This window comes from Lissotriton vulgaris, chromosome 8, assembly GCF_964263255.1.
Source record: "Lissotriton vulgaris chromosome 8, aLisVul1.2, whole genome shotgun sequence".
NCBI lineage: Eukaryota > Metazoa > Chordata > Amphibia > Caudata > Salamandridae > Lissotriton > Lissotriton vulgaris.
Window position 1 is genome coordinate 1,411,544,141 of NC_141696.1, and position 15,528 is coordinate 1,411,559,668.

Sequence of the window (15,528 nt, forward strand, 5' to 3'; positions counted from 1 at the left end):
TTGTACAACCCGCAAGGGAATAGCCTGTGTGGGAGAGCCAACAGAGTAGTCAAAGGAATTATCCAAATGGCGAGTCTGAATACAGGTGTTGTACATAAAATGGTGGATGAAATTATTTGGGCCTACCTTACCACCAAGCAGTGGAACGGTGGTAAGTCACATTTTGAATTGATGCGGGGACGGGCTCCTGGTTCCAAATTAGCGCCCGCATGGATGAAGGTGGGGGTTTCTTTGGGTGGTGCCGTTCGCAAGTTTCAATAGAGTTCTTTTATTCGTTGTGGTGTCAGAGCGGGAGATTTCATAAAGGTCAGGAGTGGAAGGATGGATAGAGGTCTCTCTAAATTTAAGGGGATTTACAGGGTCAAGAATGTTTTTGATCATTCTGTAATATTGGAAAATCGCAATAGGTGGAATCTTCGATGGGTAGCTCTGTACCAGAAATGTGGGGGAGTTTCCGGAGAAGATGCTCCCCGCAGCAATGAGTAAGTTTTGGCCCAAGAATCTGATTGTGCTGTCAGCCTGATTGGGATTGAGATGACTGCAGCGGGTGGTGAGAGCTCGGTGGTGTCCCGGTCGGAGTCTTCAGGTGGTATGGCGGACTTCAGGTAAATGTTTCAAACCTGGATGCTGAGGGTGCCAGAGTCGCAAGAACCATTAGGTTCCATTAGGTTCTTGTACCACCTTTGTACCGTAGAGATTTTGTACGATGAACTTGTTTTTACTTTGTTTTCCTTGTTTTAGTTTTGTTTCTGTTTTACTTTTGTTTCATTTTGCGGGAGGAAGGGGGAAGATGCGTTGCACTTATTGTGCATTCCAATCTTTATGGAACTCTCTGTATTGCGATTTCTAGCTTGCTGTTTGAAGTGGAACATTCTTCTACAGGTAAGTTGTTTCCTAACCGCTAGGGAGGAGTCCGCTTTTATCTATTCTCCAACTTAAATAAAGGAGTTTCGCTTACCTGTGGTGTCCGGAGGTGTTTCGTCTTTACAACAGAGGACTTGGAATATCTGCTTGCTCTCTCTCAGCCTTGTCAGTTTGGATAAGGTTATAGCTGTGAGAGGGGGACACAGGTGCTGCCATTACTTCTGCTGTATCTGCAGATGGCTGCAGGTCTAACTAACAGCCTAGTGATGAGAATGGTTGATTTGCTCAAGACTGTGTGTTCAGTCTTCTCTAAATGTTAGTGACTGTTACATTTGCAAACGGAGCTCACCAGAGAGTGGCCTTGGTTCAGTGGATGCAGTGGCATGGTTATCTGTTCATGCACCAGTAGACTGCAGCTGCGGTAGCACTTCAGGGTTCCGCTTGTCTGGACACTGCTCTGTGGCAGTCTCCAAGATGTTGGGCTAAAGGTTCAGGGGAAGGAGTACGGTTGTACAGAGAACCAGAGAAAATAGATAGATTAAGTGCAGGATGTTGGGCATTTCATGGCTCTTTCTGTGCATGCCATACATGGACAATGCCATTTCATGTGTGGTGTTAAATTAGTCCCTCACCGAGATGGTTGTCTTCCCAGTTTGCGCTGCCAAATCTTTTCTGTTTAAGATGGTGTTTGACCATTTTCCTGCAAAGTCATTTCCTATTTTACTCATATATAAGGGACACTGGAGACGAGAAGGATGTGTTGCTTTCAATTCCCCATTTTTTATCACTTATCGTAGATACTTCTTGTCCCTGATTTTTTTATATCACATTTTATTGATTTTCTATATAAACAGAATTTGGTACAACTTATAACATCAATTGCTTGCATAAATCCTAGCACATCTCCCCTTAGTCCCCTCCCACCTCACCTCCAATCTCCCAGCACTGAATAGTCCTTTGTGGAGAAGGTCTGAACATACGTTTCCAATGATCAAGAACTCAGAGGACATGGTTCCAATAGAATACCTTTGTATTGGGCCCAATCATTCTATATCCTCTGGTTCATTTGTAAACACCCCCTAGCTAAATAAATCAGCCTCGCTAGCCCCATACAGTAGTCCTTCCACTCACTAATCTTCTTCAACAATGGGTGCCCTACGTGCTCCCAGTTCTGCGCAATATCTTTTCAACACCACAAGTCTGATACACAGCAGTACCAGTTTGCATCTATTGCTGTCAAGGTCCACCCATATATGAAACAGTGTCCGCTTGGATCACGAAAGAGCTGCCACCCTAGTACCCTATCTAAGGCATATAGTACTCCAACCCAGAACGGGGCAATGGCTTCAGAGTTCCTAACTGTGTGGAGCAAATCACAGCTGTCTGCCTTACATCAGAGGAAGAGTGGTGACAATATAAACAGCAAAAATACCGGGACCCCCTCTATGTTACTTTTAGGTCAGGGAAAAGAGGGGAAAACAAAACAGTTAGATATCACAAAATTTCCCTCATTGACCAACAACTCTTATTTTAAAGATAAACCAGTGACAAAAAATCATTCTCTAACGTTTTTAATTTGTTTTTATAACATACCATCTTTTTTTTTGGTTTATAAAAATCCTTATTTCATTTTATGGATTCATTTCTTACACAACAAATTGCATCATAAATACATATAATCCTTGGTACATTTCTTTTATAACCACGATTATTGTAAAGAAGAACTAAAAAATGAGTAAATACATATTTACACTAATTAAGGTCCTCCTGATTGCATACAAAGGAAACCATACCATTCATACAAAAACATTCACACCCATACAACTACCAACATACAATATCTGTCAATGATAGAGGTTAAAGGACAGGAAAGAGTTGTCTCTCCTATCAACAATTCGGGTCTCGGACAGGAAGAAAAAGTTCAAGACTCGGCACGTTAGAGAATGATTTTTTGTCACTGGTTTATCTTTAAAATAAGAGTTGTTGGTCAATGAGGGAAATTTTGTGATATCTATCTGTATGTATGTATGTATGTATAGGCATTTATATAGCGCACTACTTACCAGGAGGGTCCCAAGGCGCTTCGACCGCTGCGAAACCCTTCCTGGCTTCCCTGAGAGATGGTCCCTTAATGGGTATCTCCAGGGTGAGACCAGGCATCCCCGGCGGTCTGGTGGGGCCGTTAGTGAAGATGAGGCAAGCTAATGCCCAGAGTTGCCGAGTGTGATCGCTGATCAGAGTGGGCACCGAGGCGAGAGAATTATCGAGTCCGCTGACCCTGGTCCAGAAACCTGCCGCGCCGGGAATCGAACCCTGGTCCCGGGCCATCCTCTGCTCTCGGGTCTGCCGCCTCTAACCAGTGAGCCACACTACTTCACTATCTGGTGACAATATAAACCCTCACTGCCACAGTTTTTGTCTAGTGAAATGTCTACAATGCGTATATTTCAGTTGTACCAGTCTAAACTAAGAAGTGATGGCAGAATCTTGGGGTATGCTGGGACTCCCTCCTGTTGTCTTCGGACAGGGGTCCTAAATCTTCCTACCAAGCTTCTTTTAAGAGCTAAAAGGAGTTAGGAGTACTGTTTACTAGTAATCTATAAGTTTGTGTAATCTTTTGTTCCTATAATTGCACTGATTATATTTTTGCTTCTAAAGGACTAAAATCGGGGAATTCTGCCAGGTCAGTATTATAAGGTCTGAGTGCATTCAAAGCTGCAGGTACCTAAACAACTAACTACAATGAAGCTCAAGCTATGATTTCAGTTCTTCAAAGAATTTGATTGCAATCCCTAACATATTGACAAGTAGTTGAGAGATCCCCACGACATCCCTCTGATGGAATCGCTGCAACTTAGACACCTGGGCAAGCCACTTCCCAACCCATAGTGGGGTCTCATTACGGAGCTTGCTGTTCCAACTGGGAACTTCGTTAGCGTCATTCCAAGTTTGGATTACCACCTTTGTGGGGCGATATGTAAGGTTCTGCCATACAGGAGATGTTGAATATGCAACCATCACCTATTTTCCGCAAGAGCGGGGTCGCCCCTGTGACATACCATCATTTATTCAAAATCGAGAGTTCGGATGTCCTATCATAAGACATGTCTACCACTGCCATTCATCACTCGTATGTAGGCTTAAAGCATTTCTGTAGAGCAATTCTGGGTACTACATCCTGTAAGTGAAACCCCCTGACTGTGGAGCTGATTTTTGTTAAATGATTTTGTAGTATTTCCAAAGGTAAGTAAGTATTTATTTATTAGTTGATTACTTAAAATCATTACAATCAGCAAAGTACATATACAAAATAAAATTAGATAACAAAATACACAGCTACAGTGTACATTTATATCCAAGCACTAATCTATAACTAAGCCCTAACGTAGTTTATTTGACTGCAAATGATCAGCATGCAAAAATAAAGTGCATTGTGCCAGCAGCTATGAAAATTACAGTATACAATACATTACTCTAAGAAAGACTTTATAACGATGGGAACTGTGAAGGTAAAAAACGCCCAATAAAATAACATTTATGACAGCTTTAGCAATAAAGTGCAATTGTGCTAGTAAACCTTTAGCAGCAGAAACTAAAATGCCTTGTGCTAGCAGCTAAAGTTGACAATATACCAAAAAACTTTAAAATAGTGAAAGATACATAAAAAAACAACCAACCATAGTAGAATTACATTGAGAACGACGTTAGCAATAAAGTGCATTTGTAGTTATTGACTTTCGCAACAAAAATAAACTGCTTGGTGCCGGCAACTTGGATTTACAATATACCATTCATCAGTCTAAAAGGTACTTTATAACAATGTAAGCAGAGACAAGGAAGTAGAAGTCATAGTAAAACACAATTGTTCAAACCTCTGAAATCGTGTGTGTTTCCGCTAAGCAGACTTTAACTGTTTTAATTTAAAGGATGCCAGCACTATCTCTAAACCCATTTAATAGCAATATAACAAACAGCAACAGTACACTTGGGCTATCAAACCCTAACGACTACGGTTTAAAGACTGTACATAACCCAAGAAATACATTGCAACATTTTAAATAATTTTCGTATCGTAAATATCTTCACTTCAATTGGCAATATTACAAAGTTTCTTTTCAGCTATAAAAAAAAACTTAACAAATCGGGAAATAAGACGGGTGGTGGCTCCATTTAGACATAAGATTATGGCGTTTCTACAAGATCTTACCGCCAATTCATTGAAAATAGACTTTAATATAGTTTTCCGCTCTTCTAACAATTTGGGGCATAAAGTTAATATATGCACTAAGGTTTCATCACAAGAATCATATAACCTACGCAACTTAGAGTTTCACTTGTTTTCCCATTTTGGTAGTCCATCTTTAGTCGGATATCTCCAGAACCGTAGTAGCATAAATTTGTTCTTAATTAAGGGTTTTAAATATAACAGCAAATATGGTTGGGGAGCCAGTTTACCAAAGGAATTTGCAATTGACCATCAGTGTTGTTTTCCCTAAGTTCATCTTTATCTATTATACTCGACAAAAAAATAGCTGGTTGGTAATTGATTTTTTATGAACCACTTTACTCCTAATTTCGTCTTCTACATTTGGACAATCAAAATTACATAGACACTCATTTAAATATGTTTGCCAACTACTCGCGTATTCACTTCTCATCATCTCATGCAAACACTGATTTGCAAGAGAACCCTCTACAGCACGAGACAATGACAACAAAGTTTTTTTGAGACCAAATTCTAGTCGTATATTGGCACGGCAAATATATCTAGGAATCCTAAAAACTGGTTTATATGTCCTTATTTTAATGTGGTCAAGAATTTTCGCGTCTTTGCCGCGGAAAATAATGGAACCGTAATCCAAGGATGGAATTAACTTTGCTTTCATAGGGAGGAGGAGCTTCGCCGGCGACCAAGATGGCCGCGTGAGCTCGGAGCTCCGAAGACCTCCCGATCCTCCGCAATAATCCTGCGACCCATCCTGTCCCACGATTGTGGGAATCGATTGCTAAGCCGGTCCTGATGCGGCACCCGCTTTCGGAATGAAAATCTGACATTCCTGGACTCAGTTGGCTCGACGGACCCCGGAGGCTCCGCCCGCGTCACTGGCGACCGTAGAAGGGCACAGCGGTGTCTCCACATGGTACCTCCCTGCCTACGCTTCGTCTTCCCGATGGGTGCTTCTGATCCTTGAGCGCCTTGCTGCGCGGCCTCAACACTGGACTTTGGCGATATCGTCGTGTGCATTGTGCGTATTACACTAGACTTTTTCACCCCTGGTGTCCGCCCGTCCCGTGAGTGCCAACATAGCGGGCAAAGGTGGCCCGGACACAGGCAAGTCTCAGCGGATCAACAGGAAACCATACCAGTCCCAGTCCACCATTCCGGAGCGATTCTCCCAGTCTAAGGGATCACCGGTACTGGCGGGTCGTACTAAGGACTCGAGAAGGGATGAATCACCGGACGACTCCGAGATCACACTTCGGGACGTCATGGGAGCGATAACGGGGGTGAAGACGGAGATGCACACTCTCCGCGAGGAACTGTCCAGCAAGGTTGACTCCCTGAAGATTGAGTTAAACCTCATCAGGACCGACCTCGGGAAAACTAATGACCGGGTGAAATCGCTGGATCTCAAGACTTCTAGCCTGGTCACTGATGTGTCCGATATTCAGATGGAGGTGCGCGACCTGAAAATGGCGAATGGATTGCTGGCGCGTCGACTGGACGAGTTCGAGGGTCGCGCACGGCGCCAAAACGTACGCATCACCGGAGTACCGGAGAAGGCCGAGGAGGACTCGACTGAGCTCTTTGTGGAGGATCTAGTGGTTCAGAACTTGGCACCGGGGGGCCTGAGTAAGTTCTTTTCGGTGGAAAGGGCCCACAGGATCCCGGGTGGGCCGCCGAAATCGGGCGCCTCCCCGCGCCCCATCATCGCGAGGCTGTTCAACTATAGGGACAGAGACGCTATCCTGCAGGCATCGAGGACCGCGGGCCCTCTCCGCTTCCAGAACTCTGATGTGAACTTCTTCCCGGATTTCACCCAGGCTGTCCAGAAAAAGCGCCAGAGCTTCACGGGGTGAAACGGAGACTGAGGGAAATGGGCCTGCGTTACTCCATGCTTTATCCTGCTAAACTCCGCATCGAGCGTGACCACCGGACCTTCTTCTTTGACTTCCCAGATGAGGTGGGACACTGGCTTGATACCCTGCCCCAGGAACGACATGAACCGGCCGACCAGACGGAGGAGACCACCGGAGGCGCGGAAGCACAGGAATAATTGTTTGGTTGCTTGACTTTCCGAGAGCGGGGTTGCCGTAAGGGGCACCGACTTTAGACATTGCTGCTGTTGGTTTGACTCGTTTTGTAATTAATATGGGGGATGACGGGGGGGGATGGGATGCCTCCTTTCTCCTCTGTGGGCTTCTTGTAGATTAGTTAAGGGGCGACAGGCACACTGCTAGTTGGGGTGGATTATAGTCTAATGCAGGGGTGCAGGGTGGTGGGCAGTTGGGGCGTGTTTTTTCAACTTCCTTCTTTGTTCCACTCTTTGTTCTGGCTGAGGAACTATTGGACTGATATGTTATTGTTGTGGGCGCCATTGTGGGTGGGGGAAGGGGGGCGGAATGTCCTTGATGATGGGGGGTAAATCTCTTAATTTGTTGAGCTGGAATGTGAACGGGTTGGGGGACCGCATTAAGAGGGGTGTCGTGTTGCAGATGCTCAAGCGCTGCTCGCCTGACGTGGTTTTTCTACAAGAGACCCACTTGGTGGGTCATGCCTGTAAAGCATTGAATAGACGTGGATACAAAATGGTGGCTCATTCGGGGTTCTCCTCGGGTTCCAGAGGGGTGGGAGTCATGGTGCGCACGTCCCTCCCGTTGGAGGTGGAGTCTGTACTTGCTGATGAGAGGGGCAGATACGTAGCTGCGGTGGGCAAATGGGAGGGCCGCACACTAGTTTTGGTTTCAGTTTATGTTCCCCCGGGGCTGCAGGAGACTACTTTCAGGGACCTGGGTGGCGCCATTTTAGGTCTCCCCGAGGGATTGTTGCTTGTGGGTGGCGATTTCAACTCTGTAGTCTCGGGGGACTTGGACCGCTTTCCATCCAGGGATCTCCGCCCTTCCCAGTCCTGGCTGCCTGATTTTCTGAGTTCCATGGGGATGGTTGATTGCTGGCGATTGTTACACCCCACCCAGCGGCAGTACACCTTCCTCTCGGGTGCCCACGGTAGCCTCTCTAGAATAGACTATGTTCTCACCCCGGCTGCCCAGGCGCAGTCTGTGTCCACAGCGCGTCTCTTAGCTAGGGGCATTTCGGATCATTCCCCAGTTTGGGTCTCTTTTGACTTCCAGATACCCGCGTCTTCGCGAGTGGCTCCCATTAACCCATGGTACTTCCGCGATCCGAAGACCAGGGCACTCCTGACTAAAGCTATGGATCGGTATTTTGCCGAGAATACTGGCTCCGTTGACTCCGCCGTCTCCCTTTGGGAGGCCTTTAAAACTGTGCTTCGTGGCGAGGCCTTCTCCCTGATTGCGGAGGCCCGCCGTCGACGGGATGAGGACGTGGTGCGGCTGGAGTCTGATCTCGCTGACCTGAGTTCCCAACTGGCGCTGGGCCCGTCCCCCGACCTACTTCACGCTCTCTCCCTCAAACAGTCCGAACTACGGGCGACCGCCACTGACGCGGCGAAAGCCTTGAGCAGGGAACAGCAGGGCAGGATATATGACTCGGGAGACAAGGCGGGCAAGCTCTTGGCGTGGCTGGATAGACGGGAACTGGCGTCCCGGGTGGTCCCAGAGCTGGTGGGTGAGGATGGCTTGTCCCAGACGGACCCGGCGGCTATAGTTGGGTCCTTCGCTGAATACTTCGAAGGGGTATATGCCTCCGCGAATCCCCTCCCAGAGTCTGCTTCGGTCTCCTTTCTGGAGAACGTCGAACTTCCCTGCCTCTCAGATCTCGAGCAAGATGACATGGATCGGGACCTGTCTGTGGATGAGGTAGCCTTGGCGATCCGTTCGTTGCGCTCTGGCAAAGCACCGGGACCCAACGGCATCCCGGTTGAGCTTTATAAACTCAAGGCCGACGCGCTTGCTGCACCCTTGTTAAATATGTTCCTTGAAGCCCGCGAGACGGGAGAACTCCCCCTCGACCAACGACTCGCCACCATTGTGGTGATCCACAAGGAGGGAAAACCGCGTGATTTATGCCGGTCCTATAGACCCATCTCACTCCTGAATGCCGAACCCAAGATCCTGGCCAAATTGTTGGCCAGCCGGCTAGTGGGAGTGATCTCGGACCTGGTTCACCCGGACCAATCTGGCTTCATACCGCACCGGAACACGGCACTCAACTTGAGACGGCTTCACGCGGTCATGGCACGTGCTCCTTTGCTTCGTGAACCCGCAGTTCTCGCCTCTCTTGACGCCACTATGGCTTTCGACTCGCTGGAGTGGAACTACCTATGGGCAGTCCTAGCCAAATTGGGGTTTGGACCCGCTTACATCGGTTGGGTCCGGCTGCTGTATTCCGCTCCGCTGGCTAACGTGGACGTCAATGGTCGACTGTCGGCCTCCTTTGCGTTGCACAGAGGCACCAGGCAAGGTTGTCCGCTCTCGCCGCTCCTGTTCGCCCTGGCACTGGAACCCCTGGCGGCTTGGATCAGGACACACCCTGATGTCTCCGGGATAACGTGGTCCCCTGGCTTCGAGGACCGAGTGTCGCTTTACGCGGACGACATCCTCTTGTATCTCACCTCTCCCTGCCGCTCGCTCATTGTGGTTTTTGACCTGCTGGGGACCTTCGGGGCCCATTCTGGCTTGGTGATCAACTGGTCTAAATCCTCTTTGTATACGTTGTGTGGAGACACTCCGCGCCTCCCCCGTGGGTGCTCAATACAGATAGCCCAGCAGGGCTTTCGGTACCTGGGCATTTATGTGTCGCGAGATCCCCGAGCCCGATACTCACACAACCTACTACCGCCACTGGCGCGGTTGCGCAGGGACGTTGAGGGCTGGAAGAAGCTACCGATCTCCCTAATGGGCAGAGCTGCGTTGTTCAAAATGATGGCGCTGCCTCGCTTCCTTTACGCTCTGCAGAACACCCAGGATCCAGTCCCAGCCAAATACTTTGGAGAGATCGAATCCTTGCAGCGAGCGCTGTTGTGGGATGGTAGACCACGAATCTCGTTGACCAAGCTGACCATTCCGTGCTACGATGGGGGTATCGCCCTGCCGGATGTGCGACGCTATTACTGGGCGTCCCAGCTCGCAGCCATCAACCACGGCCTCTACGGCCCGGCGGCCAGCCCGGGCTACGCCATGGATCGGTGGCTCGTGCAAGACGGGAACTATTATAGAGCATTATACTCCAGGTCTTTGGACCGGAAACTGACGGGCCCCACGAAAACGATGGTGCATATATGGCGCTCGGTCACTGACACCCTGGGCTGGAAAGATAGGGTTACCATGGCCACCCCACTGTATGACTCAGACATACTGGGAAAGCTGTGGAATACCAAGGGCTTCGACAGGTGGGACACCATTGGAATATCTAAGGTTGGGGACATGGTGGCAAGGGGAAGGATCAAGTCGTTTGAAGTGCTACAGTCTGAGTTTCAGCTGGCGGCGACGGAATATTTCCGACACGCCCAGCTTAGCCATGCCCTCTCCCCCCACATATCGGGAGAGGATGCGATCCCTGAATCATCACCCCTGGAGGATCGGGTGCTGGACGGTCACATGCCGGACAGCGCTATCTCCCTGACGTACAAAAAGCTTATTAATGTGAGAGTGGATTTGCTTGAGCGATTGAGACTGCACTGGGTGAATGATGGTATAGAGGTGGACGACGAGGAGTGGCAATCAGCGGTCTCTTCCCCTAGAGAGGTGGCCATATCAGCACGACTCCGCCTTGTTCAGTTGAAGATACTACACAGGGTGTATGTAACCGGCCCCAGACTCCTACATATGGGACTTTCAACGGACGGTCTGTGTCGGCAGGGATGTGGTATGCTTGCTACCTTCCTGCACATCATATGGGAATGTCCTGGAGTTGCCCGGTATTGGACACGAGTGCATGAGGTGATGGAAGTAGTGACTGGAGTGGCCCTACCGGCTGAGGCCCGGCGATGCCTCCTCAATATTTGGTGCCCGAATGATTACAGTGTAGCCCAGACCCGTTGGGTCACCCTGGGCAACATGGTGGCCAAGAGGGACATCGCCCAGAAATGGGGTGCGCCTGCTCCTCCCTCGCTCAGCTTATGGGAAACCAATATGGACTGGTGCATGCTGCGTGAGAAGACGGTGTATGTGGCCAGGGGCAAGCCTAGAATGTGGAGGTCTGTGTGGGGAGCTTGGAACTCCTATAGAGGCGATATTTGCGACCCCCCTGTGGAGATTGACTCTGATGTCCAGCTTTCCCCGTAGAGCCCCTTACCCGCAGTTCCAGATAGGTTATCCTGGTGTGCTACCCCCCCACGTGCCTCACTGTTGTCACTGTTATTGTGTGCTGTCTTGGGTGCACGGCCCTCGACCCCCTCCCGCTACGCAAGTCCACTGCTTCTGTACCGTCCTCAGCCTACCTTTTTCCTCTTTGACTTTCTTTCGTGCCTAGTGCACACCTCCTTTTCCTAGCCTTTTTGAGGCTTTCTTATTCTTTGGTTTATTTAATACTAAGTTCAATATTATTGAAAAATTAAACCTGATTGCTTCTGCGTACAGTATTGTACACGATCTTACTTGCTACCTCGATGCTGCCTGGCCTCCGGGATGTATGGCTGAATAGCGGTGTACTTTTTCTACAAATAAAGGTTTTCCAAAAAAAAAACAAAAAAAAAAAAAACTTTGCTTTCATAACTTTCAACAGGTGATCGTAATTTGGGCATGATAGCTTGTCTCTCAATTTTCTAAAAGGAAATGCTAATGATGTTCCCTTACCTTCAAGGTTATTAAAATGCTGCCTAAACGACATACTATCGTCAAATGTGATTCCTAAATATTTGTACAATTTTACACATTCAGTGACCAAACCATTGATATTCCATTCTTTCATTCCTAATTTCGTCCTACGGTCATTATTTTTGTCTTTTTTGTATTTATTTTTAGACCATTTTGAGAAACCTATTGGTTAAAAGAATCTTTTTTTTTCTTTTTTTTATTGAGAATTCATGGGGTACAAAAGAGAAATACACTGTGCAGAGGAATCAGATGAATGATACAGCAAATCTTCACGATGTTAAAAAATTACGTCATATTAGAAAACAGTTCATGAAAAAACTTTGCAGACAATCCATAAAAGACATATATAAATAAATATATAAATATCCATAAAAATATGTATAAAGCTCGCAGACTAGACAGGGGGGGTGGGGGGAGAAGGGGGTGGGAGCTTTTCAAGTATTTACAAGGTATCTATAAAATATATCTAGAAAAATTTTACAAACATAGGTTTCGAGTCCCCAGAAACCCAGGCCTAGTTAATTATAGCTGGCCCTCCCTCCAAGCTTTCAGGGGAGCCCAGATTTTACATCCAAGATCCCGCAATTTCCTGCCCTTGAACAAATACAATGGGGATTCAATATTATGGATTCCGAGAAGCCTGGTCAGCCACATTTGAAAAGTTGGGGCATTTGAGTCTTTCCAGGCCGCCGCAAGCAGAATACGCAGTACAGCGACAGCTAAGAAGACTAATGCCTCTTTTTCACTATTATTAAGGCCAAGATTACTATCGCTGCCGAGAATCATCACTGTCGGGATAGACTGATCTTGAAAGCCTAGCATCCCTTCCAGGAACTTCTCAATCTCAGTTTTGATTATACTAAGCTTCTCGCAATAAAAAAGCATGTGCAAGAGATCCCCGGGCCATTTCTGGCACCTGGGACAGTTACTATCCGTCCTCATACCCCAATCATGTAATTTAGATGGTGTATAGTACAGATTGTTTTAAAATGCTGCACCTTCATATTTGAGGAACGTGGTATCTGTTTATCCAGATATAGAGCTTTATCTAGATCCACATCCGGGTCTTGCAATTTAACTGCCCAGGCGGCCTCATGCTTCTCGAGGTCGTCAGGCACCCTTTCGATTAGGTTCTGACATAAAACCCGAATCCTATTCCCACCCGTTACAAGATATGCAATCGTAGGGCACTGGGCGCCGATGGCTACATCAGAGCTAGCAGCAATAAGCGTTTGTGAAACCTGGAGATACTTAAAGCTTTGACCGCTAGATAGACCATACTTCTGCTGTATGGCGGCAAAGCTCATGATGCTACCATTCTGCATTACGTCGCCCACCGTCTGGATACCCTGCTGTTCCCAGAGTTTCCATGCACCGTCCATACTTAGATTTGGAAAGTGACCTGATTTCCATAACGGCGTGTGCATGTTAACTCTGGAAACGTGTAGCCATTTCTGCAATTTTTTCCACAGATCCCAGGCGCTTATCGGAGTTTTGTACCGGGTTTTCTTAAAAAATCTGCGGCCAGTTTTTCTCAATAGTACGCCCACGGGTTCCTTTCCCATCAGGTTATTCGTTAAAAGAATCTATTAATCTTTTTAATCCTATAACAGATTGGCTTAATAAAAGGGTGTCGTCGGTGTCAGGGTTCAAACTGGCTTACCAGCAGCTGTCTTTAATTGCTTGCACGGGAACAGAAGATGCTTGCTCCCAACTCCCTCTCCAGGATTCCTCAGAGCCAGAGTGAAATCATGACCCTAATTAACCCCAAAGGGGGAAGGGGGATTGGATAAAATAATAAAGAACAATAGAAGAGACTGGTTCTGGACCTTCGGGTTTTCTGTCTGGCTCTTCTGTCTATCAACGCGTGACCAACTTGCTGAAGATACCTAAGGAAACTAACACATAACAATTATTAAGCTCTCTATCTACTCTACACTGACCTTTTTCTTTTCTATTGACTTTCTTTTATTGTTAACCTACCCCTAGTCCTCTTGTAACCTGCCCCTCTTCTCTTTTCTGATGTATTTCTTGCTTTTCCTTTAAATCTGGAAATGCTACATCTGCTAAATATTTAACTGTTAGTAACTCTTAATACATTTTACCCTATTTACTTTTTCTTATAAATGTTGTTAACCTACCAGCTGAATTTTTAGTTGTAGTTTTCTATTTATTCCACTAAGAGTTTCTTCTTTTCCGTTATGGTTTAAAATTGTCCGTTTAATTTCTTCTTTATCTATTCTCCTATACTAGTAAATAACGTAACAACTAATTCTTCTCTTTTTCTCTTCAGAATATATCTTGAACAGAGTATATACAAGTCGCTAATGGATAGTTCCAACAAACAAGGTAAGTTCTATGAGAGATAATATAACTTAACTTCTGTTTTCTTTCACAGTTTTTTTCTTGGCAACTTAGTAATTGTAACTTAGCTTAAATGTGCTTTTCTTCTCTTTTCCGTCGTCTTCTTTCCATAGGAGCAGCCGCCACAGCTGAGGTGAGGACTCTGGCTTGACAGGTTCATCAAATAACTGGAGTTTCTACCCGTGAAACCTCTGACTCTTCACATCAGAATCTATCGAGTGCTGACATTTAGGTATTACACCCAATTTGGCCTTAAAGAATGAACTTCCAACCAAAATAACTAGGAACTACAAGTATCGAACCTTCCTTGACTAGGGCTTTAGTGAAGTGCGCACTCGCAATAGAGTGCGCGCGTCACCTTAATCTCGCACCGGTGTTTCTCAAAGACTAGACCGCTGCTTGCCAGTACTGCGGCGGCCATCTTAGAGTTCCCCGATTGCCACAGTTCTGTCCAAGTGGAAATGCTCCTTCTTTTTGGCCAGCAGGAGATCGTCAGGGAACAAGCACCGCTGGCCTCAGGCGCAGAGTGACCAGCAGTCCTGACAGTACCCCCCATCAAATTAGTTCCTCCAACTCTTGGTTTGGTAGGGATTCGTTGATAAAATAGTCTTGCCAATCTGGGAGCATGAACATCTGACTCAAGCTCCCAAGAACGCTCCTCTGGACCATAGCCTTTCCAATCAATCAGATAATATAGTTTCCCTTTCACTATTTTAGAGTCTAAGATCTCTTTCACTTCAAATTCCAGTCCAGTTTCCAATTGAATGGGTTTCGGGGGTAATTCTTTTCGTAAACCTGGAGATGCCTTTTTTAACAGGGAGACGTGAAACACTGGATGAATTTCTAATTTGGACGGCAGTTTCAGTTTATATGTTACAGGATTCACCTGTTCTTCAATTGGGTAGGGACCAATGAATCTAGGTTGAAATTTACGATTACCTGTTAATCTGAGATTCTTTGTATTCAACTAAACTTCTGTTCCAAACTCCAAGAGAGGAGGAACCTTTCTTTTTCTATCAGCATAAGTCTTATATCTTTCCTTAGCCTGTTCTAGGTTCCTAGATGCGGTTTTATGAACTAAGCTCAGGTGAGAGACTAAATCCTTTACTGCAGGGACTGAAATCTCAGTTTCTTGAACCGTGGAATTTGGATGTCTTCCATAATTCAAATAAAACAGAGAATATCCTGTTGACACATTTTTTGCATTATTGTGGGCAAACTTAGCTACCCACAAGTAGTCTGGCCATTCCCTGTCGTGTTTTAGCAAAAATAACCTGAGGTACTGTTCTAACTTCTGGTTAACCCTTTCGGTCTGACCATCAGTTTCGGGATGGAAACTAG

General features: G+C 46.5%; 1 protein-coding gene across 1 annotated transcript in view; it reads right to left on the reverse strand.

Moving 5' to 3' along the window:
• LCA5L (lebercilin LCA5 like) overlaps positions 1-15,528 on the reverse strand; it is an 861,785-nt gene that overhangs the window by 141,620 nt on the left and 704,637 nt on the right. Inside the window, exon 8 of the mRNA XM_086936277.1 lies at positions 14,801-15,104. Coding sequence (XP_086792403.1) covers positions 14,801-15,104 — 304 coding nt within the window. The remainder of the gene's footprint in view (positions 1-14,800; positions 15,105-15,528) is intronic.